The 25,707-nt window shown below is 43.2% G+C and overlaps 1 protein-coding gene across 4 annotated transcripts in view; it reads left to right on the top strand.

The window, feature by feature from the left end:
- The window catches only part of DGKI (diacylglycerol kinase iota), a 224,589-nt gene that overhangs the window by 164,443 nt on the left and 34,439 nt on the right, over positions 1-25,707 (top strand). For all 4 annotated transcript variants that reach the window (XM_075428816.1, XM_075428819.1, XM_075428817.1 and 1 more), the window contains 4 exons: positions 4,440-4,509; positions 6,038-6,078; positions 7,663-7,790; positions 8,348-8,473. In XM_075428816.1, the coding sequence (XP_075284931.1) occupies positions 4,440-4,509; positions 6,038-6,078; positions 7,663-7,790; positions 8,348-8,473 (365 nt within the window). The remainder of the gene's footprint in view (positions 1-4,439; positions 4,510-6,037; positions 6,079-7,662; positions 7,791-8,347; positions 8,474-25,707) is intronic.

Genomic DNA, 25,707 nt, shown 5'->3' with positions numbered 1-25,707 from the left:
TAGTGTCAGAACAAAAAGAGGCTTAACAATGTGGACTGCACTTTTTACATTTGAACCTAGGTTTTGTGTTAATTAGATACCCGTATCTTAGATGAATTTCTGGTTATCATTTAGCCTCAAGTGTTGGAGGTTCATTCTGCTTTCCCTGGGGCAGTCCTTTTCCTTGCAGACCTCATGGAATCATCTTTAATATTAGCACAGCATGATGATGTGAGCGGTATTGCAATAGTAGTGCCTTGCATATGGAACAGAATAAGAGAAAGTGTCCTGTATGACAAAGGGCGACAGTAAAATTGTTTCTCTGTCTGAGAAACTGAAGAATAACATGTTATATTGCATAGCTGTAGTATTAAAGTCTATCACTGAGAAAAAAAGTGTGCTAGCAGGCCTAACCGCTTCATAATTCTGTGCACCGCAGTCGTCTACCTCTAGTTTAACATAACCTGCAGAGCAGTTTTTTAATCCATCTGGGGCACAAATGTGTCTTTTGCATGTGACAAACAGGTTCAAGTTTTAGGTGGCTAGTTTTTAAAGTTGCGCTCCCTGTGCATTTTACAAGTTTATTGTGGAAATTATTCAGTATAGAACTTGCCTTTACAGTTGGAAGTAGCATGCAAGAATGCGTGTTTCTCTCAGTAAAATATTGCATTGCACAGTGCTTAAGCTGGAAATAAATAACTCAGACTCACTCCGCCGACTCCGGAGCTGATACGACCTTAGCGCAGAGACTGGACACAAACAGTGGGTCAGTGGATACCGCGTCTAGGGTCACAGGACGAGCTTGCACAGTGTTGGTAGCCTTTTCCTAGATTTCACGACGTAAGGCTTGTTGGGATCAGCAGGAATTCGTTCACTAAGAAAGCATACAGAGATCCAGCAGACTGGTGAAATTGTAGATAATTTCTTGGGGCTTAACGATTACCTGGGTGGTACAGAATTCCAGTTTTGCAGGAAGGCCTGTAAATGCGCTGAATGCAAGAAGACACTATGAGAAAATGCAGTTTGGCATGTTTTCCTGGAGTTGCTGCCTTCATTCCACTTCATGGTTTGTTTCTGCATTTCGCTGCCCAATTTTAACCTCATACTTTTGGTATTTGTATCAAGCATTGCCCTGGAACTGAGTGTTAGAGCAGTGCTAGTGTCTAGCAAATTGGCTAAAAAAACAGCATGTGTTATTGTGTTCCACTCGTTATAAATTAACCTAAGTGGCTGCTGACTGCTCCATGTGTAGGAAACTGCCTGAGGTAAAACGAAGATCTAAATCTGTGTGTGTGGGGAGGGCCAAAAGAGAGTACGAAATGTCGGAAAGCAGCCCCATATTTGGCTCTAACCTCTGCAGTTGTAGCAGTATAGAAATTAATTGCCTAGCCACCTCCTCCAGTGCACATCAGTGTGAAATCCCTAACATGCTATCAATTTTTTATGATGCGACATTTGGAATGCCCCCCCCTCTGTGCTTTGTCCTCAGTACTTGTTTATCCTGGGTTCTTCAAACGCTGGTTTATTCTCAGCGGGTCAGTTCCACGAACCGTCTTGTTAGGTTAATTTGAGGTTTGTTCCGTGTTTATTGGTATCCCTCTACATATTGCAGAAAGTGGAAAAAGCAGGGGATAAAGGGCACGAATAAGGTACTTGAGTTGATGGAACTGTGTTCTTACCTCGCTAATAAGGTATCATGGGTACTTTTAGGTCTCATAAATGCAGTTCTCTTGCTCAAAACATGGGGAGTCAGCAGAAACAACATCAGCAAGCTCAGGTGCAAATAAGAAAAATGAAGCTAGAGTTGTTTTGATTCTGCTTTGTTTCTCTAATGAGTTTAATGCTTATAAAACAGTGTTCTTATGGGCCTGAGACTTCCCAAGCGAGCTGTGCAGTTGAACTATAATGAAGTCTTGGAAAGAGCGTATCACAATATGCAATTTGTGGCTTGAATTTACATTTACCAGCATGATGTGCTTTGCTTGGTCTATGAATGTTTATTCATGTCTCCTCTTTGTATCATCCTTTTGTATTTTTAGTATGCACTGTTATCTTTGGATGTTTTCTTCCTTTTGTCTTTTGTACCCCAGTCCTCACCTTTCTGCAAAGAGTGGGCTAAATATTAAGATACATAAAGCCTTGTGCATGTAGGTATGTAGACACTAGCAAACACAGTGGATTTCAGAAAGCCTGTGACTGTCCCACATACACCTTAGTTGTGATACAAGCAAGCTTCAGCATCCCACAACTCCTTAAGCCCATATTAGAGGAATGTATAGGCGTGTTTTAAATCTGGTGCTTAAACCACTGAGATGTGGCATTCGGTTCCCATGTGCAGAAGCAGTTCACTTGATGGAATGTTATGCTGTTGTTATCTTCATCTCTCCTGTAATGCACAGAGGTTGGACACAAAACCTTGTGCAGGAGAGCAAGGTTTATGGGATCAAGTCAAATCTGTGAGGCTGAGTATGGGAGAGATTGAGACTGTTTTATTTTTGTCAGGGTGGCTATAGATGCAGGTATCATGCATCAGAAGATACATATGTATATACATTTTTTTTAGTCAAGCGAAGTTTCTAAGTTGCTGCAGTAACATTTCAGACAAGATCTGTTGCCAGGACTAAAGTCAAACTCCAGGGCCCTAAGGAGACAACACATGAGTTGTCTGGACCCGTCTTTGCTTTTCTGTCCTGGATAACAGAAAGGAAAGGCAATAATAAATGGTTCCAGTCAATCCCAGAAGCAGAAGCTAATAAGATGAATCTTGCAAAAGCTGTCATGATACCAAATGACATCAATAACATTTTGTAGCAGCATCATGCCAGGCACTGATAGGCATTCACCTGGCTGAGAAAGGAGTGTCCATCAAAATGCGAATCATCACCAGAGCTGCTGGAAGACAACACGCAGTGCATGCAGACACCCTGCTGACCAGAAACGCAGAACTTGTGCGCGTATGAGCAACCTCAGCATGACCTCATTTTTCCTCAGGTGGATAAAAACGTGTCAGATACCTTTATGTAAATCGAAGACGAGTGTCTGCCTCTTAACATATGAGGGCATTGTTCGCACTGTAATCAATTTGGAAATTCTTTTACCCAGTCAGGCTGCAATGACAACTTCCTTCAGCATTCTCTGAGATTTTCCCCAGGTTGAAGAAAACAAACTGCTTCTTCCCTGTGGTCTTACTGACACACGTCTGGGCAGCCTTGGTAATTGAACTGATGAGACTCCCATTTTTCTGTTGATATATTCTTTATTTTTTCGTAACTTTTTTTCACACATGGCTACTCAGATAAGTATTTTAGAAATGTGTCAGATTTGCAAAACAGAAGACAAATTGCTGAGAAATATCTATTCCTTCTAGTTTTTCTTAATGATATAAACACTAGGCAGTAAAAAGAGAGGAAAATATAGAATCATAGAATCATTAAGGTTGGAGAAGACCTCTAAGATCGTGAAGTCCAACCATCACCCCAACACCAGCATGCCTACTAAATTGTGTCCCGAAGTGCCACATCTACACGTTTTTTGAACACCTCCAGGGATGGTGACTCCACCACTCCCTGGGCAGCCTGTTCCAATGCCTGGCCACTCTTCCAGTAAAGAAATTTTTCCTAATATCCAGTCTACACCTCCCCTGATGCAGCTTGAGGCCTTTTGCCTCTCCAGCTCAGTGAGAGCTGAAAAAGCAAGGGGCGGCCTGTTTGACTCCTTGGGGAGTACAGGTCAGGAAGAAGGTCTTCGTTGCTCCTCAGTCATTTGGTCTGGTTCCTGAAGTAATGTCTGTTGGCTCTCAAGGAGCGGGCCCTTTTAGCCAGAATGGGAACATGTTGATGTAGGACGGCTGTTTGCTTTGCTGATGGTGGTCCCCAGGTCTGCGCTCTCTGTATTTGGGGTGCAGAGGTAACACCTTTTTTTTTTTTTTTTTACCCTGATGTGCATTTGGTACACATCAGAGGCAGGCAAAGTGGGCAATTGCTTTGAGTGGCAGATCGGTAGAGGAGGCAAAGAGTGTAAAAATACTGAGCTAGAATAAAGGAAGGTGACGGGCACACAGGAAACAGACATAGTAATTAGAGTTCGTGGCTGTTGTTGGATACTGATGTGTATCTTTGACCGCTTTCACCTCTCTCTGTTCCTGTGTCCCCACAAATAAGGGGGGCTGTAGAGAGCTGAGAAAGCTGGTTTTGATGCAAAGCTTTTTGATATTGTGAAGCTGAAGGGAAGGGGATAGCTGAGGATGTGGCTGAAGCTAACCATGTCAGTTTACTCTTTTCTATATTACAGTCAAACCCTGATGTCAGTGAGAAGCAAACCCAGTGGGTTTGGGTTATCCAGGCTTTGCACATTGTGCAATGTCAGTAGAGCAAAATAAAAAAAGCAGAGACTAGACAATAGTCCTTTTTGGAGAAAAACCAGTTTGTTATTTTTTTATGTTATTTCCCTGCCTTGTCCAGGACCAGGAAAGCTCTTTCCCCAGAGTACTTTCTGTTCAGAGGCTCTCTCCTAGATGGTGCTTCCTAGACGGTAAGTGCATCTCCCTTCTCTTGTGCCTAGCATGCTGATTGCTTCTGGTGTGCATGTCTGGGTAGTGCATCTGCGAATAGTACTGTGGAGGGGTAACTGTTCCTGCTTGTTACACTGAGCAGGTAAAAAAGGAGCTGGGTGCCCTACTTTTCCCTCTGAAAAATGAAACAGGCCCTTCATCTAGCAATCAAAATGTCTGCTGTAGCTTTGTCACACCAAGAAGCCATGTTTTTTCTAAGGGTGGTTGAGGGTTTGGTTTATCAGTGTCTCTGCTGTGATGAGCGGCACTTACTGCATGGCATTGCCCGAACTCAGAGTGCAGCTGGCTGTGGCAACGCGTTGCTGCTGGTAGGGCTGCGTTCTTCACTCTGGTTGCTCTTTAAGGACCATAGTGTTCAGGTACTGTAGTGTTTCGGTGACGGAGATGTACCTCCCTTGCACTGTACGACCACACTTCACGTAACTCCCTGGAGAGCTGCACTTGGATTTGACCCAGACTTTGGCAAAGCAGACGACTTCTCTGGGCTTTACATCAGGCTCCAGAGCACTGGAATTAGGAGCTAGAATGGATGACATCTGCTTTTGCAAAAGCTTCAGCATAGGGAGACTGAAATTTGTATTGTTCTAAACAAAAACAGTTTCTCCTTGGCAATTTCTAATGGCTCTTCCTTGCCTCTCATGAGGGAAATTGATAAAACCCATACTGAGAATCTCTTTGGTTTCTGCAGAACGCTGGCTGGGTAAATGCAGCTGGTTTTTGTCTTTAGGGATTTGATATTCCCTCGCAGTGCCAAAACCTACAATGCTGCATCACTGTGCTCTTGTGTCAAAACACCAGAAGGAAGAAATCTGATTTCACTGGCTAAACTAAATGCAAAGCAGAAACAAACAAAAAAATCACATCTGATGAAGTACATTGTAGGTTGTTAAATACTTCTGGTTTAGTAATACAAATTATTTGGAAGGGACGAGATTCACATTTGGTGCTTTATTTAGTGAATCTCCCCTATTTTAATGTGTTTTTCATGAATAGCATAAATTTTCCTTGAGCATATTGGTAATTCAGGGTGAATAGCTGTGACCATACATTTAATTTACAAAGAGCTCCCAAGCATGTTATTGTTCTTTAGACTCAAAATTTGAATTAATCCTATTAGACCCATCAATTTCATTATATGCTTGCTGTACTTTCATCGGAACAGTGCAGCTTTTTCTGTCACGTATTTTAATGTAATCTATTCTTCTTATAAGCCTGAAATCCATTTTAGACTTTTTTTTAATATTTATTTCAAGTTAATAGTTTTGATGTATATTGTTCCGTTAAGCCTCACCTTTATATTCACCATTTAATGGGACAGGAATAGGGATGTAATGAATGAATCAGATTATATTCTTGTGAAACCGCTGTGACTTCACTGACACAGAGGTTGTCTTACGTGGCAGTGGTGTTAGCTCAGCCTGTCTTGTCCGTGCAGTTCTGCTCAGACCATTTTCTTCACTGCAGCTCTGTTGTTTCTCTGTCTTGCAGCAACTTCTGCTGATCGTTTTTACCGCATTGACAGATCTCAGGTAAATCTTTATTTGGTTACCGTTTCTATAAATTTTTTTTAAAGCTATGACAAATGCAGCTTAAAATGAATTGTCTGCCATCCCTCCTGTGTATTCTAAAATGCTACTGACGTCTCATGAAAAGTAGAGGAAAAAATGCTGGGCCATTTTTTTAGTTGATGTATTTCACATAGTTTCACTGAAGTTTTCTGTCTGCTGACCATCTGGCCTTCTGTTTACTACCAATCTGATGTACAGATGAGCATTTTCTACACTTGTTGTCCTTATCAAGTCCTACTAAGGGCATCCGTGTGGCACCAGAGTATTTGAGTTTATCTTTTCACTGATGCTTTTAGTCACCGGAAGTCTTGATCCTGTGTGTGTGACATGGAATAGCTATGGAAATTAAGGTGATGTTTCACGTCGACAATTATGAACAAAGCTGTGTCAAATATTCCCAAGGAACACCAAAACAGCGTGTAGCTCCGTTGGATTCAAACCTGTGGTACAGATCTGACAATCTGAATATATTTTCCAAAAGACACTTTGAAAATTTTACAGAGCTTTTAGTCTTTCTGATCTGTAGCCAGAACAGGCCGATGAGTGGCTCAGCATGAAGTGCAGACTGTTGATTTCACACAGTGGTCATTTGTATCTCGTCACCCTGAGAACTGTCAGCTGTTTCTGAATCACATGAACATAGGACTGTGTCCTAGTAAAAGCAGCTGGTGGTTTAGTTCAAGGAGAAAGAGCTGTGGCTTTAGTTCAGAGGTCCCAGGTTCAGTGTCTGCGTGTAGCCACCATGGGACTTCTTTGCACAGAGTCATATAAATGCCTTGATGTAGTTGTACTTTAACATTTGGAAATCAAGGGTGAAGAAGATGCTGCTACAGGTTAAACTGGGCAGACAGAGTCTGGCTTATTCTGCATTTCCTTAATACTTGACTCAGTACACATGGGTATCTTTCCCTCCTACTCCTTTGCCCTGTGTTTCTGTGGGGAAAAGATTGATGCTGTGTGATGGTCCCAGTGCACAAACCGTGGGCAGTTTCCTGCCCATCCACCTACATAGACAGGCCTACTCACACTTGGGGTTTTTTGAAGGACAATGAGCCTTCAGTGTCAATAACAAAAAAGAGGGACTGAGAAAGAGAGCCTTGGTAACGGAGATGTGGAACCAGGATGTACAAGCAGTGGAGGTCTGGGAGTGTAACCACAAACAATGAAAACTTCTGTCAGCCATCAGCGGAAGGCAGACCTTAGGTTTTGGTCCTCATTTTGGAACGCAAACCTTGGCTTTTTGGGTACACCTCCAGTTTTCAGTTGAATGACACAGAGTCACTGAGTAGCAGCCTTTTAAGTGTTTCTGTGAGTGTGAAGCTTGATGGTTGGGAATCTTGGTTGGCTCGAAATCGATGAAGTATTTATTGTTGACTTCAGTGGCCTGGGTTTTACTGTGTGTGCGCACTTAAATAAGCACACAGAGTCCCATGAACGCTCTTCGGAGGCCCTGATGTGCACCCAGCTTTCCCATAGCTGTCTGGGTGCTCTGAGAGACCAGTGATGCTGCAGGTTCATTATTCGTTCCTTGTATCACTTCGACAGGAACATTTGCACTTTGTGACGGAAATTTCGCAGGACGAGATTTTTATTCTGGACCCGGAGCTGGTAATATCACAGCAGGTGGGGACGCCACCAGGAATGCCTGATCTGGTAGTGGAGCAGGCCTCTGGGTGAGTGGTGCTGGGATCTGGCTTTCAGCAGCTGTATTGGACTTGGGCATTTCTTTTCTGGTCCCCTTTTCTGAAGGACTGGGAGATGTAAGAGGGCAGATCTTAGGTGCAGAGCTGGGGACAAGATCAGGTGCAGCCAATGACAGAAGGACAGTGGAAGAACATCTACTCCATTAGGCATCCTGGAGCACACAGCAGGACTAACAGACTTGGGTGCCTTTCAACCTCCTCGCACCCCCTGACTGTATCTGCCCTCCCATAAATCTGCATCCATCGAGCACGGTCAGGGCTCTGATACCGCTGTATAAGGCCCTGAAGCCCTTTGTGCCTAAGAGTGATGGTGAAGCATCTCTGTTTCTTCTCATCTTCTGGGCAGACCAGAAATGTTCCTATTGATCTTTAGGAACACTCTTGTACTCATAGTGAATTAAGTGATTTTTAGCTTGCTGTGGGCTGAAAAATGCTGAGAACCAGTAAGCAGAAGACAGTTTCAAAATGGAGCATGTGAGCTAATTTCTGCGGGGTGAATGCCTTTCTCTTCCTTCTTCCCTCCGTAGCATATCAGATCGGTGGAACCCTGCGGTTCGAAAGAGGATGCTGAGTGACAGCGGCCTCGGCAAGATTTCCCCGCACTACGAGGTACCTGACAAACAAAAGGACGCCAGCCAGACACACATGCTGCAGTAAGAGCCCTCTGCATTTCTCTACTTGATGACGCGCTGTCACCATCACCACAGACAACTCCTAGTGCTCCTTTAAGCTTTATGAATTACGCTGACATGCTGAAATTGCAGAAGTCCTTTGGCTTCTTCTCTTTTGCTCTTCCCTTCTGTTTCTTCTTCTTTCTCCATTATTATGGTTTTGCCTTTGGTTTTGTTTTTTTTTTTCTCTGTGGCACCCTGCACTTTTAATAAACCTAGATCCAAGCTTCCTAAAGTAGATGCGTTATTTTGGATGCCTGAAGTTCCAGCTAAGGGAACCTTCATGGCAACTGGTTATGAGAAAGACCAAAGCACTCACCCTTAACGTAGCTGTGATGCGATGTGACAAAGCAGAAACCTCTACAATTGCTGCTTACTTTCAAAGATGTAGGCAGTAATTTTTGTATAATCTTGAAGCAGAGATGCCATTGTCCGTGTAGGATGACTGAACAGTGGTTTTGTTGTTGGTAATTCCCCCTGTAAGAGATTTCTACCACCACAATCCTGTTTGCCATGTTCAGATTTGTGTCAGAGCATCTCTTATTCTTCTCGCATATTTTAGAAGTGGTTCTCAGCTTTTGGTCCTTTCACTTTAGCTTTTCAAAACCAGCAGTAGATCCATAATCACCCTGTAAGTTTAGATGGGAAGCACCTGTCTAAACTCTGTTGCTGGTTTTGCAATATTCTAGTGTTTTGGGGTCGTTTCCCCCCCCAAGTACATAATGAATAATTGTGTACATCACTTCTGTTTTCGGTTTCTAGTTCTACTGTATCTGAATCCCTGTGGATGGCTTTTGAAACTTAGTATAGAAAAATTAGAAGCAGTGACCATGTGGTGGTTGTTTCAGTTTGCCTTTCTGTCTTGGACGTGTGTGGAAGGGGGCTGGAAGGTGCCTGCCAAGTCCAGCCCCAGGGCAGATGCAGTGTGAATAGCATAGTGTGCCTGTGCCTACAAACTGGAAATTTTCCAGCAAACTGGAAACTGCTGGCAGGAGAAGCAGATGTCATGTTAAGAAAGGGTGATCTGTGTAGCACTGCCGGGAGACACTCACCTGGTTTTCTTCCATTACCCTGAGGGATTCTGAGTCAGTTCTGGTTTTTACGCTCTTTGCAATATAAAGGATGGTGAATTCAGGTTTAGTTTTCCACAGACTGGAATGGCAGGGCCTGGAATTTGGAGCTGGCAAAGATGGGAGAAAAATGACGCTTAGACACTTTTAGTTTGCCCTCCTGAGGTGGTTGTTCGTGCACTTTAGAGACACCTCATATTCAAGAGCTTTGCTTTCAAAAGTTTCTGCCTGCACATGCTGATGGAAGAGTTCTGCCCCTCTGTGCCTAATGCTGGTCGCAGGGAAGAGGGGATGCGCTGCTCACCAGCTGATCTCCGGTAGCAAGGGGAACAGGGAAGCAGCAGTTGTGGTCAAGTGGAGATGGGTCAGGAAAAAAGTGTGGAGAAACAGGGAAAAGAGGTTGCAAGAGCCAAAGGAGTAGAAGCAAAACGGGAGCATGTGCAGGAACGTGGGGAGCAGGGTTAGGGGGTGGGAGCTGGCAGTTAGGAGCACAGGAGACATACAGATGTCTGGGAAATCAGAATGGGAGTAACAAAAAGGAGAAGGACACGGGGTGCAGATAGGTAAAAGGTGAGTGAGACAGGGGCATGGGGAAGAAGGTCTGTGGCTGTTTCACTCCACAATCTGGAGTTCTGGGATGACGCAGATTATTTGTTATACTAGTGGGCAAGCTCTGAAGTATGCCTAGACACTGCCTCATTTGCTGCCAGGCTGGAAGATGTATAATAAATGAGGCAGGGGATTGCAGTGGAGAAGGTAAGGTATTATTACAGTTAAGTCAGTTGAATGCTGCTCTGGAGGACTGGCTTCTCCTCTCAATTTCCCGGACAGAATTTCTGAATGATGCAGATTTACGACCAACTTTTCAAAATGGTCAGTAACAATGAGCTCCTCATTCTATGCATGTCCACTGTGAAGTAGAATGGATTCCTGGGAGGTCATTACAAGGAGACTTTGAAAGAAAGTGAAGGGCTGGAAACTGAGAAATAGGCTTTCTGTGTGCCTCAGGTTGTATTACTAAAATTAATGGAAAGTTTGTGCCTGCCTTCCTTCTGACTCATTTGCCCAGCTGCAGAATACAGATAATATTGCAACCTTACCCTAGAGGAGCACAGTGAGGGTAAATTTCATGGTAACAAAAAACTTGGACACCATGGGGAGACTCTGTCAGAGATGCTTAGGAGAAAATGAATCATTTTATGTTCTGTGAACTGCGTGTACAAAACACCAAAGGATATCAAGTAGGTCTCTACTTAGACACTGAGGTGAGAGTCCGGTAGAAGAAAGTAGCAGGTGACAATGTGATTAAAGTGTCAAAATCCTTGAGTGCAAAGTGGCTGGAGTATGATGCTTGGATGACATGAGCTCTGGCATTTCCAAGCTTCTGGGTGCTTGACTTTGCAACCAAAAAATCTTTCTAACCTGGCACTTTAAAGAAAAACTTAGAAAGCACTGTTGTATTTTGGCAGCTGAAGTAGCTCACAGGTTCTTTACAGAGGTTTGTCCCTTCAGAAATTATTTTTCAAATAAAATTTGCGGAAAGGATTTTAGCAAAATTCCAAAAGAAGACTATGGCAGAGCATAGAGGGGACAATTCCTCCTGCACACAGAGTTCTCATGGATCTTTTAAGAGTCATTGGTGTCCAGTGTTTTCTATCTAGTCCAAAATACTGCACAGCACTTCCAAGTCTAAGTGCAACATCTATAGCCTGTCACTAGGGCAAGTAACAGGGCACTTGCTGTGAGAGAAAGCGTCGTCAGCTAACCCACTGGGGCTGTCTTCTCCGTCATCATTTTTGTGCCAAACAGGGGTTAGGAGTGACCCTCCTCACATGTTAGGAGCAGGTTAGACCAAAGCTGGTGACAGTATGGCTGCAGGCTGCTTAGAGTGTCTCTGGCATCACAATATATACACATATGTATGTGTGTGTGTATATACATATATATATATATGTATATAAAAAACACCTCTTTAAGGTGAAGCAATTATTTCTGAGAAGTGAGGAGTGTAGCTAAAAGGACAAAGTATGCAAATAGATCCCTTAAATTAGTTCAGTCAATGAAAGAAGAGAAGAGAATATGGGATCCAAAAATAACTATGATGTTTGGTGTTGCTTTTGATCACAGACTGCTGGGGTAAAGCGTAATTTGAATGCAGGGTTTTTGAGGCAGGGGTTTTTCTGAGAGAAGAGTATTTATGTTTTTGTCTTTAAGTGGGCTTCGTGTTAGTTAATTATCAGGTGGCTTTTGATTGATGGTATTTCACGTTTTGCTCCCTTTTTGATGGCTCTTTGATGTGTGACCGATGTGTGGAGTGGGCAGGACATGAAACAACTTCTTGGTGCAGTAACCAGGAGCTGGGGCAGATCATTGCTTAATAGAAACATCAAATTAGTGTGAACAGTGCACACAAAAAACAGTGGGAAGACGATTGCTTGGACTGCTGGTTCTTGATTGTGAAAAAAGCTGAGTGTTCTGGGCTGACTCCACTGAAACATGTAATTGGACTCTTCCTTTGAACATGAGCGGGTTCATCATCCTGATTTATCCTGTGATCAAACATACAGTGAGATGGGGATGGTCATTCCCTCATAGTCTGTTGTAAACATTCATTGTTGGCCCTGTATTTCTTATCCTAGCTACATGTTTGTCACCCAGTTATGTGACGAGCTGGAAAATTAAACGAAATGAAACCCACAACAGCATACGAAAATGAAAAGGTGGCTATACCTTGGTAGAGGTTTAATCTGCATCTTTTAATTGAAGTCATTCATTTTCCCATTCTTTGGGGCAGTAGCAAGCACTCTTCTAGCATCTGTCCAGCTGTGATGGGCATGTGTTTCCAAAGGTGCGAGATGCACTGTCTGAATTGAGTGCATGGGTTGTGAAGGGTGGGTGACGACCCATCTGGTCCTGTCAGGGAGAGGAAGAAAACACTCCTATAGGGGCTGGAAGGTGGCAGCAGCCCTTTCAACTAAATGGACATTAATTAGCTAGTAATACCACCCAGGCACTGCTTTATGAGGCAATAATAACCTAGATCTTGAAAGGGAAGAAGAAAAAGGCTGAATGCCAAGTGTTTTAACTCAGTCACAAGCATCAGATCATTGCCCAGGCAATCAGTGTGACAGTACAGTGGTTACAAGGTGGTTTGGGTTTTTTTTTTAAGAGAAACCTTTGTGTGAGAAGAGCATCAGGGATGCAAGTTCGCATGTATAAAGAAGGATGGCTCATCTAGTGAAAGTTAAGAAAATCCAAAGAGATCACTCTTAGGATTTGAACGTGCTAGGCAGGAGCTCTGTAGTGATAATGAACCTGTAAAATTTCGGAGTTTAGTGAAGCCTTGAAAAATTCAAATGTTTTCCCAAAACTCTTGCACTGGAAAACTCAGCATCAGCTCTTAAATAGGGCACAGCATTCTTCCCTGGTGTGTTCTGAAAGCAAAATCTGCATTAGTTTTCTAGTTCAGGCTTAGTTCAAGCTACATTTCTAAGATGAAGCCACAAGAGTGAAGTGTCTATGTTTTACCCAGCTGTTTGTACACCTGTACAAATTACTGCCCGTTGTTCAAAGCCCCAGGTGAGGCTCCACGAGTACTGATGGCTTTCAAACAAATCTTATTGGAATGAAGCCAGAAATCGCCATCTCACCTTCACTGTACACTCCTGTATAGTCCTTATAATGGTATTAGAGCATAACAAAATGCAGTGTCTGTTTATATTCGACTCTCCCTTTTCTTTCCCTTCTGTTGTCTTAGATGTTTTAACAAATAGCTTGGAAGGCACCACTCTTACTGCCTTAAAGTGGAGCATGGTTTGCCTAAAGCAGCTCTCCACCTCTCACGAGGAAAGTGATGTTAAAAAGGAGAGGGCATTAATGGAAGGAAAGATGTAGACTCAAAGAAGAGGGAAAGTGGTGTAGAGAAGAACTGAGAATGATTCGGGAAAAGGTAAAAATGGGTTAAATAGGGAAAGTACTATGAAGAAAGCGGAAAAAAAAGAAAATTGTAAACGAACAGATAAGAAATTGTTTTGAGGGAAAGCAAGTGCCCTGAGTGAGACTGAGCGGGAGAAAGTGATGCCTCTCAGTGTGGGGTCTGGTCCTGTATTTTGAAAGCTCTCACTATTGTCAGCGTGATGCAGTCACAGTACTTAAAATCTTGTGCACGTTCCAGATAGAAGCTATCATTTATCCACCATTAGGAACTCTTTTCTTCAGTTGCTGCTGTAAATCTTCCCCTACCTCCCTTTCTGGAGACTTTCTTGGCAAAGAAGGCACCTGTGAAGTTTTTTGCACTCTATTGCCCATGGGTAAACAATGAATTTCACATACTTTATGTTCTTGCTGTGTATATTAATTCTCTCCATACGCTTCAAGATTTTGGCCACCTTTGTTATTTTTGGTGTTTTTCAGTGGGGAAAAAAAGGAATAATTATTGGTTTCCTTTGGAATTCTGCCTTGAAGATCTGTACCTGTGGTTCTGAAAAGATGTATTTCTGCCCTTTCTCATTCCCTTAAAAACTTACAATGTAGCAGTGAAAATATAGCAGAATTTTGGCATTGCTTGAATAATTCATCTGGAAGATTCATTTCTTGCCATCCAGAAAAAAAATTTCAGTGTGACAAACAATAGGAAGTTTCTTAAAAATGGTGGAATTTGTCTGACAAAAAGAATCATGTTTTCTTTCTGAGATCCCTAGGTTTTAAAAATCAAACCCTTCTAGAAATAGCTTGAATCTCTTATTTTCTCTGTATAGTCAGTTCAGTACAGGGCTACTCAAAACCAGGATATTTATTTTTATTTTGTGGTATGATCATTGAATACAGAAGCAATCGGGAGGCTGTAGCGCAGCAGACAGAAATACCTCCCAGTGAAATTCATCCTCTTTCCAGATTGACAGCAAAGAAAAATCTTGTTTAGTGCCCGGTGCTGCTTTGCAGCCTGTGGGATTTCAAAAGTTTCTTTAAGGACAGCTACTGCTGGTGCTATCTGTTACTACTTGGAAGCTAATTTGAGTGACCAGCTTTTACAGTTTTTCTAGAAGTTTTCTTTTTCCTTCTGGACCTGCTTGTACAGCAGCCTCAAGTACAGCTGTAGGTACAGAATATATATGAATTTGTCGAATGATTTGTTCTGAAACTGGAAAGAAGACTTTTTACCTGGGCAAACACTAATTCACTAGTTAGTTTTGAGCCTCTCCCACCTTGTCACTTAGTCCGTGTCGACTTTCCCCAAGTTTCTCTAGCTCTAGTGACATTCACCCCTGTCACAGCCAGGAGAAGGGACTCCTGGACATGTCTAATTAGTAGACACAGCTTGACTCAACTGCAGAAAAAGGAACACAGTTTGGAGAGGAAAACAATGCTAAAGTCACAGGGGATGGAGAGGAATGTTGCCACCAAAATATCCTTCCAAAGTCTGGCCCGCAAGAGAGGGTTTTTTGGTATATCCTGAGCATATCATGTACAGACTGTGTAGGGGAGGTAAGCATGAGAACAGACGTATTCAACTCAGGATTCAAGAGGGTTTGTGTTGCTTTGGCCATGTTGGTACCGTCTCAGAGATGGTTCTGGGCATGGGAAGATCTTGGCATTTTGTCTGATGTCTGAAAATAGGGAAGCAGGACTAGGGCAGGTGTTACCTGCCGTGTCGGGGGATGAGCCGTGGCTCTGCGGTGATTGCACTGACCACACGTGAGGGATCTTTACAAACAGCAAGAATCCGATGGTTCTGGAAACTGTTTAACATGAACTTTCAGCAGCTTCTGGTGTTGCCTTTAAGTCATTCAATACATGGAAAAACCTTATTAAATCACCTATTGCCCAGTTAATTAGTAGAATTTTTATGTCACTACTGCCAAATTCTGGCCTTATCTACAGAGAACTGGAGCGTAGAAAAATCATGGAGTTTACTTGGTAAAATTTCTGCAACAGTCATTAGTATTTAGTACTTACACATCTTTTTGGCAACCCCTTTCCCACTGATACTGAGCTTTAAGACATCGTCTTTTGCTTCTGCTCTTGTTAACTGTAATTGGAAAAGGAAGAAATCAGAATTTCATTTAGATTTGCATGTGTATGGCCTTATTTGTGTATGTGAGTGCAATGCAAATAGTGTTTGTTTCCTTCCAGAATTAAGTCTCCAGCCTTTGCTGTGGAGGTGCAGAATTGTTAAGGGGGTTTTAACAACAGCAGGCACATCTGATGAGGTGGGTTTGCGTTTCTGCCCCTTCAGCGTGCAGCAGAAAGAGAGTACATCATGTCCTGCATCCTGGAAGATGTTTTTTTTTCGCATCAGTTCTTGCTACCAAATAATTATTTTGTTCAGAATGCAGCTCCCTGAAGTGGATTGGGTGGGATTTTAGCTTCCTCTTTTCCCACCCACCTGCTCCATAGGCCTCAACATGAGGGCTCCTAATGATTTTTCTGACGTCTCAACACCTGATGCACAGCTGAGGAAATTCACCCTGCTGACAAATTATTTTGGCAGACAGTGACATGCAGAACACTCCCACACACCAAGAGACTACAAATCAGCTTCTTCAGAGAGATCTTGTTTCTTGACTGTCATCCCACTTTCCAAAAGGGAAATGCAAGCAGTCCAGCTCTCCGCTGCTCCTTGGGGTGATTTCAAGCAACATAATGTGCGTGTGCTTGACAAAGGGACCTACCTACCTGGATGCTGAAAAAGTCACAGAATCACAGAATCATAGAATGTTCGGGGTTGGAAGGGGACCTCTGTGGGTCATCTAGTCCAACCCCCCTGCCGAAAGCAGGGTCACCCAGAGCAGGCTGCACAAGACCTTGTCCAGGCGGGGCTTGAATATCTCCAGAGAAGGAGACTCCACAGCCTCCCTGGGCAGCCTGGGCCAGGGCTCCGTCACCCTCAGAGGGAAGAAGTTCTTCCTCGTGTTCAGGTGAAACTTCTTATGCTTCAGTTTGTGCCCGTTGCCCCTTGTCCTGTCACTGGACGCCACTGAAAAGAGTTTGGCCCCATCCTCCTGACACCCACCCTTGAGATGTTTGTAAGCATTTATTAGGTCCCCAAGTCAACTATCACCTAGCTTGAAAATGCTTTCTGAATAGTTCCAGTATATAAGGGGGTGAAAAAGAGTTTTCCAAGGGGAATTTAAGTTTTTTGTTGTTGTTGTTGGAGTATGTTTAAAGGATGAATTGATGTTGACAGAGTACAGATAGCTGGGTGCCTTGGGTTTCTTTAAGTTGTTTACCATAACAGCTATAAATATGCTTTCCACTCTTTGGCTGATAGCCAAGGCAGAAGTCATAGAGTTCTTTCTTTTTTCTCTTAACTTGTTGCAACTCTTTCCTTTTCATTTTTTTACCTTTCCTTCCATCCTTGATGGCTTACTTTAGCCCCTGGATTCAGAAGCAGAACCTGAGCTGAGAAGTAAAGCAGATCTGCAGCAAAGAAGCCAGGAGAACATATCACGACAGTTACTTCTTGTACCCTTGTTTTCCATTTGGCTGGGTGAAAGAAAATGGCATCTGATAATTTGACTACCAAGCGTTATAAATGTAGGGTGAATATCCTCTAGCACGGCAGGCTTCCAGTCCAATAAAAGTTGGAAAAGAAGTGAAGCTTGTAGTTTTAGGTAATACGTATGTCTGTATTTGTGTGAAGTTGTTACTTTTTTGTAAGAGCTGAAGTAAGACAAAAAAAACCAAACTCCAAAGCAGCCTGGTCCTAGTTTTCTGAGCATTGCACAGGAATAGCAAGGCTGTGTCCATGTCCTCTGTCCCTGCCATAAGGAGCTGCCATCTGCTCAGAGAGGAGACTGGTTCTTCATGTGCTCTCACTCAGTACCGAGCTGTATGGCTTTGTACCAAGCTGTCTTATCAAAACCAAAGCTAATAAGCTTGAGGGCACAGGTACGAAACATAGTCCTGTACATATGTAACACACACATTGCAATCACAGTGTGTCCAAGCTTTCACACCAAGACATCTCATAGTATGCATTCAGACTGTATTTATTGATCTCCCCGTTCATATTCTGAAGTTCCAGTTTAACAGGCTTGCAAAGAGAATGCAAATGTAGTTTGGTAAAAGAACTGCTCTAGGCTCGCACAGAAGTACTACTTTGCCTGAGTTGACAGTGTTAAACTCCAAAAAGTGAAAGCTTTGCTAACTTTCTCTACTTCTTCAGATATCTGCATGTTTGTACTTCAGCTGTGGCTGGAAACTGGAAAGTGTCAAAATACCATGCAACAACAAGCTAGAGACAAAGTGTAGTCGTGTGAAAATAGGTCGTCTTTTGAGTTTTATGATTTAGTATTTTAGACCCACGAAATGTAGAGTGTTTGTATGAGGGCTGGGAGCAATATGTTAACATGAGCCTTCAGATGACTCCTTGAATGAAAAGTGAAATTTTTCACTAGGTCTCCTTGAAAAGATTTTGCTGTTTTTGCTTGGTGGCGGTGTGAAGGAAGAGGTTTATTTCTTCTGATAAATGTTGTTTGAAACAGAAAATACTTGTGAACATGGGCTGGGTTTAGCATGCTTGTGTTGGGGAGAGATTCTCCGGTTCACCTGGGAACTGCTGAGGGAGAGGGAGTGCGTTCCTCAGGCTGGGAATGACTGCTCTGCAGGGAGCTGCCCTTGCCCTTCCATGTCTAGGATGTGTATCCTAGTCCATTGGCTGCGGGCTTATATGTGAGGGTGTAGAATGCACTGTCTCTTCTTAAAATGCCTACCAAAGGGTTTCTTGGGTGAGGGGAGAAACTCTCTTCAAAGCTTAATAGCATTCAAGTGGCGAGGCAGAAAAGTTGTCCGTGCTTCCTTGCTGCTCCTCTGTGCTGTGAAAGGAGCACAAAAACCCATGGGTTTGTCTTGGTAGCTGAGTCTGACCAAGCGTTTAGCCGTTCTGGCGTGGAGGAGTGTGGAAGGGAGGGAAGTACATGAGGAGCGGGGCCGTAGCACAGAGCCTTGCTGAGGCTCCTGGCGGCGTTTATGCCTGTGGGCAAGCAGGGACAGATGGACCTGGCTGGATTATGCCAAGAGGTGAAATCAGAGAGCCAGAGGTGGCTGGGAGCCAGTGTAACCCTGACGCCTAGAGTCTTGTTTCTGTGCCAGGCATCTAAAAGTGCAGCACAAAAACACATCTGAAACTCTCATTACAAGTTCTATTCTTTATTAATTACTCTATAGCAGGGGTGTAAAGAGCTCAGCAGTTCTTCTCTATAGAAGGACCTGTGTGTTACGCACATTAACTGAGGTGATTTTTGTTTTTTTTTTGAAAGATGGCAAGCAAGTGAGGGTTGCTTAGTGCTTAGCACTTGTGAAATCAGGCCACTTCTTTATGAACATAATTGCAAGAATCTGTTTCTGACGGATTCCTGTATTCAATCTCCTCCCAAAACTGGTAAAGGCTATTTATCAGGACTGACTGGTTTGCTTTAGTGGTAAAAATCACATCACTTAGGGTAGCTTCTAAATTGTTCGGAAACCGAAACTGGCCTCAGTTTCTTTGGATGGTGTCGTGGGATGCTAAGCAGCTGATGTGCTGCTGCTCCATCTAGCCTGAGGGCCAAGTGGGGATGCGACTTCTGAATCAGAGCATACCTGATGTGCTTGCAGTGTGGCTGTCATGGCTTTGTGGTTACCAAAATAATTCCATTCTCTGGGTTAAATAAAAAGTTAAAGTCATAGCAAAATGATCTCTGGGTTAATCTTTTTCTGGAAAAAGTGAAAGTACGCTGATCTGTTGTTGAGAAAAGAGGTCAGATGATTTGTTACCTGATGGCGCCAAACATCTTGTTTTGCTTTTGAAGTAGGATGTTAAAGCAGTGCATATACCCCACCCCCACCCCCTTTAGTTCCTGTCCCAGGTCTTTTTTAGTAAAGAGCTGTTTCGAACAGCATCCAGTCCCTTGACATCCAGTCTGTTGTTTCACTGAAGTGTTACATGGTGTGGCTTGATCTTGCGTTATTTCTCTTAGGGTTAGAGCCACATGAGCTACTGCCTTTCCTTTGTCTTTTGCCCCCCGAATTCATCAAGCAAATGACAGGTAGGTCAGTGAGGATTTTGAAGATTTAGTTCAAATCTGGAAATGGAAGAACAGCATTCTAAAGAATCCTGGGTCAAGCCCTCTTCAAAATGAATTACACTTCCTCGAGATGCTTTGGTGTCATGTGATGATAAGAGAAAGAGAGGCCAGGTATTAAAAAAACCAAACAACAACAGCAAAAAAAAAAATCAACAAACCCAAACAAAAAAAAAACCCAACCCATGATCACCCTACACTGATCCTGCTGGTCATTTGGAAATACCTTCTTTTTCAAGGACATAACAAGCCAATCTTAGGTCATGTTTTGACCTTGATTCCAAGGTAGAACTATCTTTTTCAAGATGAATGTGTTAGAATATCTCTCTTCTTCTTCTTTTTTAAATCAAGGTTAAGTACATTTGGGTTTACAGCTGATTTTGCAATAAAATCTTTTATTCCCTTGTTAAGTAGCAATTCCTAAGCAGCTCCTCTGGGTGTCAGTACGACTTCAGGTACAGCTGCATTCTGGTGTTCCAAGCCTTCCTTCAAAGCATGCTACAGTGGACAGAGAAACGGTGAGATAAAAGTTAGACAGTAGTGAGAAAAGATATAGAACAATAGAAGGGACAGAGACATGCCCGAGACACAGCAAGGAATAGATCTGAGCTGCCCTTGTTTCCCTAAGAAGCACCAAGCTACGTCCCTGTGTGTTGGAGTTCTTGTGAACAGCCTGAAGCAGGGGTTTTTGTGCAGGTAAAGACTGAGGCTGCAGAAAGGCGTTGCAGAGATTCTAGAAAAAGTACTGACCTCTGCCTTTAGTGGAATTAGAAAAAATCAGGCTCTCCGGATTGTCATCACAGATTAACAGGACATGTCTGAATGGATTTCTGCAAAATAATAAATAGCTTGAATGGAATTGTTTAGATTCAGGGAGCATTGCTGGTCAGCATTTTCCCACGTGTGTGAGACAGTATGGCCTTTGTCTATGAGAAATATTTGAGAGGAAAGAATGGCAGGGAAGCTGGGATAGTAAATCAGAAAGCTTTGTAGAGAGACTGATAGAACTGGTGAATAATTTAGGTTAAGAAGAACCTCTGAAGATCATTTAATCGAAACCCTTGCTCAAAATAGGTCTAGTTAGATGAAATTGTTCAGAGTCTTGTCCAGATGAGTTTTGAATATCTGCAAAGCTGGAGATTCAACAACCTCTCTGTACAACCTGTTCCCTTGTTTGGCCATCCACATAGTGAAAAAGGTTTTCCTAATATCCAAACTGAATTTCTCACATCCCAGTTTGTGACTGTTGCTTTTTTTCCGCCTCGTTCTTCAAGCAGACTCTGGCTCTGTTTTCTTTATACCTTCCCATTAGGTAGCTGAAGGCAGCCATAAGATTTTCCCTGAGGCTTCTCTTCTTACTGAACAAACCCATCTCCCTCAACCTTTCCTCATATATTTCTCCTTGTATGTCCTCACCGTCTCTGTGGCGCTTCATGGAACTCAGTCCAGTTTGTCAATGTCTATCTTGTTCTCAAGTCTCACAAGTACCGAGTAGAAGGTAAAAATCACTTCCATCTACCTTGTGGCTGTGCTTCTGCAAATGCAGCACAGTACGTCGTTGGCCTTCACTGTCTGACGCTCAACTTGTACTCTGCTAACACTCTGCATCCTTTTCTGAAAAGCTGTTTTCTGGCTGTTAGGCCCCCAGCCTGTCTTGTTGCATGGTTTTATTCCCCCTGAGATGCAGGACTTTGCATTTGCCTTTGAACTTACTAGGTTGCTGCTAGCCCACTTTTCCAGCCTGTCAATGTCACTGAATCGAGTATATACGGAGTTAGAATGGAAGTGTGGGGAAGCTCTCGGTAATTCTGAGGCTTTTATTTTTCACCAAGTGCCATGGCTGAAAATGGTGATGCCCAGGCTGAGTGTTATCTTTAACTCTGATTGGGTGCCTCCAAGTAGGAGATGCTGAGGGACCTGGAGAGCAAGCAGGTCCACCTTTCTGCCAGTAAGATACGAGGCACTGTCCGCAGCTGGGGCTGCAGGCAACTCACCGGTCCCAGAGGTGTGGACGCAGATTGCTGTATCACAGAATCACAGCATGGTCAGGGTTGGAAGGGACCTCTGTGGGTCACCTGGTCAAACCCCCCTGCCAAAGCAGGGTCTCCTACAGCAAGCTGCACAGGACCTTGTCCAGGCGGGTCTTGAATATCTCCAGAGAAGGAGATTCCACAGCCTCCCTGGGCAGCCTGGGCCAGGGCTCCGTCACCCTCAGAGGGAAGAAGCTCTTCCTCATGTTCAGCTGGAACTTCCTCTGCTTCAGTTTGTGCCCGTTGCCCCTTGTCCTGGGCACCACTGAAAAGAGTATGCGCTAAAAATTTTCTTCAATTATAATCAGAGAATAGATGAATAAATCCCAATAGGGATGCCACTTGCAGTTCTGAAGAGATGTACACACAAAATGAGAAGGAATAAGTTTCATCGGAAAGCTCTTTCCCTCCCCTCATCACAGGCAGCTATTGTCAGACTGAAATAGAAAGTTTGCAGAAATACGGTGCTTAAGCGGGGGAAAAAGGGGAATGGTGATAAAAAACAGCCGAATTGCTGCACGCAGATTGTTATTTGCCCTTTAAATTGTAAATGGCTGGTTTTAAATGGGCCTGGTGCAGATGGTTGCTGCTACAGGTTTATTGATTAAAATAGCTGCTTTACATCAGCTCCGGGTTTGTTTCTCCAGAGGCTTTTGTCTTCATGAATAATGTACCCATTTGCTGAAATTTTGTTAGAATTCATCTGCTGGAGGCTGGCTGTATTTCTCTAGGTTCCCAAGCCTCGGTTGACTAGGCTTGAAATTGTGACAGTCCCTGCCCTTCCCTCCTTAGAAATGAATATTCCCTCTTCAGCCCTTCCAGTGCTGAATGAATCTGGTGCTTGCACATTGGAGAGTGTGCTTGGAAACAGCTGTGAGTGTTTGGCTGTTTGGGGAAGGCTTGTAGGATACTGAAGGCTGTCTTGGATATACTGAGGATTAGATTTTTGCCAGCAATTGATCCAAAGCCTGTAAGAGTGAGTGGAAAAATTCCAGTGAGCTTTGGATCAGGCCAGTAACTCTGAGGCACAGTGCTGTTTTAGGTGGGCATGTCTTATGCCTTCAGCATCAGAAGTCTTCCAATTTGCTGGAAGCCTGTAGTGAATGTATGAGTAGGGGCTTTTTACGTTATTATTCAAGCGATTTTATGCATATCTAAACATTAGTACCTCGTTTCTTGGGAGATCCTTCTGCATTTTGTGTTAAGCACAAAAGGTACTGCATTGCTTACGTGAGGAGTGGTGGAACAAGCAATGTGCAGCTTCCCCTTGCAGCCTGAGCCTGGCAAGTGCTGTTGTTGTCTCTTTGGAGTACAGCTTGCCTTTCTGCGACAGGAGGAGAACACTAAGGTAGGACCTACAGCAAAAGGAAAGGTACGAACAACATGGAAAGCAAATGGAGTTGACAGCATACTTTGTCTCCTGCTCCTTTCTGATCCCCTTCCCTATCCTCACAGTAATATTTGTCTTCCCCTTTACTAGTTACTGAGGCAATAGCTCTTCCTGAAGCATCTGTCAAACCAGGACAGGCCAAATGGTAGATTAATGCCTTTGGTGAAAATATTTGAAACTGGGCTTCCCTTTCACACTTATGCATGAGAAAATAGCATTGTTGGTAGAAGAGTTAATTTAATCTTATGATTCTGGAAATGTAGCCAGTCGTAGACCATCTGGCCTATCTTTACTCTCTTGGGAGGGTAGGGGGGTTGATGAGCCTTTCTTTCTACAAGTTAATTTTATACCAAGATAAAACTGGAAAAAAGCAACAGTTGATATAAAAAATAAGCGGTTCCATTCTGAAATAGCCAAGAACAGGATATTGCAGTGCCTAAACCTTTTCCTGAAGGTTTTGGGGGTTCGATTTGTTTTGTTTTGTTTCACCAGATTAAAACCTCTTCAAGATTTAATTTGGCAAAATGTTTTGACCCAGGTGGAACCACAGATCTTGACAGCATATGAGTTCTTCAGAAGTATCTCTGACTTGTCTCTATTTTTTTTAAGGCACGGTGGTTTTGAGAATGATAACTTGCTTCTTTATGACAGCCAAACACACAGCTAGAATCATACTCAGAGGGCAGCTGACAGGTGCTGGATAGATGGTTACTGTGTGTATGTTAGCAGCTGAGAATTGTCCCTTCTCAGGAGAGTCGTCTGGTAACCTGTGCTGCCGCAGTATATCCCTCACACTTCTTACGGACCTGAGAGGAAGATGTGTGACCAGAAATATGAGCATCCACTGGATTTTTTTGCTGTCAGGAAAGTCCCCTGGGGCTGCGGAGTGAGGGTATGTTGTTTAGAGCAGGTCATTAGACTTCCTTTCCTTCCTCCCTTAGAGCCTGTCATAAGCGTGGGGTAGACCAGACAATGTGTAAAATGCCCAACACTATTGGTGTGGGCTTTTCAGCAGCCTCACTGCCTTACATTACAGTTACAAGCAAGACTCCCCTTGGTGGAGTCAGGCCAGTACTTGAACGGTTTGGAAAACCTCCCCCCTGCTAAAACATATGGCCTGAAATTGTAGGAGAATGTCGAAAGCCCTCTCCGCTCTGCCGAAATACTTCACGTCAGCAGTGGGACAAAGGAAGCCTAGTTTATTGTGTTTGAACCTTTGGTATCTCCAATGGTGGAAGGTCTCGTTTACGTTTTCCTGTGGCTGAGATGTTCAAAACCTCTCTTTGTGGCTTCATAGCTACATCAGAAAGCTTGAGCTTCTGCTGTCTCATTCCCTTGTGAAAGCAGGAACTGGAGCGCCAACCCCTCTGTTAGCAATGGGTGAAATGAGCCAAAAAGCTCAAAGTTTATTAGGGTGAGGCAGAGAGGTGCATACGCGCACATCAAGATGCTGTGATTATGTAAACCTTGTTTTCTCAGGCTACCAGGCTATGCAGTTCCAAAAGGTGCTTGATGAAGCCTTTCAAATGAAAACACTGCTAGCAGCAACAGTACTACCTGTTAGATTTCTTACTGTTCAGCCACTGTGTTCAAGGCATGCAACAAAAGGTACACGGCAGTAGTATTTAGAAAAATATATACTGATTTTGGGCACACTAAATATGCACAAACATATTTTTCATCCCTCCTTTCAATGTTTTAATTGAGAAGGTGGTGGGATTGTAATAGTGTCTCTCCTGTTGTTGATGCTTTAAGGAACTAATGACATCTGTTTTACCAGGCATAAAGAAGAGTTAAATTATAGGATAATCTGTAGTGTTTATTTTATTGTTTCAAATAAAGATCTGAAAGATGATGAAACTGTGCAATTAAGAAACAAAACAAAGGAATAAATTCTACTGGTGCTTTGGGATACTGCATTAGCAATGGGTGGAGAGTCAGGATATGTGAGCTGAGGGACCTGGCCTGACTCCTGCATGTGTAAAGATATTTTTAAATACCTAAAAATTTGCACCTCTTGATATGGCCCGTTCTGCACTGTTTAACCTTGTAGGAAACACTGTGTGTTGAGTTTTGTCCTTCAGAGAGGCTTCTGCTGGGCGTTGTGGAGGAAGGCCTGTAACTAACTGGTCGAAGCAGTGGGACAGAGCCCTAGTGATGCCTGCTAATCCTCTGGGTTGCCTGCGTTCCCAGTGTATTTCCACAGACATGGCTGAAGTGCAAGGACAGAGCTGGTCGGGTTGGCAGCAGAGCAGGATACATGCCTAGGGTGTTCAGCAGCAATCAGAGGATTTAATGGGAGTAGAGGATTAATTAATTCTGATCCATATAGACACATTTGCTTCTTGCACAGTCAGAATCTTAATTAGGCAATCACATTTTTTCCTTTCACGGTGACCATTGCTCCAGCTGTGCTGTAACTCTTTCCTCTCTTTCTTTGCAAATCTCTCCCTTTTTTAAAAATAAAAATTTGCATACCTCATTAGCAAAGTTTCCTCTTTTTCTTTCCATCTTTCCTGTTTGCATCTACATATTTGCATATCTGCTTCTGATGTCCTGTAATCCCTCAACCTTCATTTTCAGACCCCTGTTATGGAATGAGATCATGACTCCTTCCTCAGCTCCTTTATTCCTCTAAAACCAGGGTTTCTAACCCTGCCTC

The sequence above is a fragment of the Opisthocomus hoazin genome, chromosome 8, assembly GCF_030867145.1.
Source record: "Opisthocomus hoazin isolate bOpiHoa1 chromosome 8, bOpiHoa1.hap1, whole genome shotgun sequence".
Taxonomy (NCBI): Eukaryota; Metazoa; Chordata; class Aves; order Opisthocomiformes; family Opisthocomidae; genus Opisthocomus; species Opisthocomus hoazin.
This window is presented reverse-complemented; position numbering and strand designations above follow the sequence as displayed.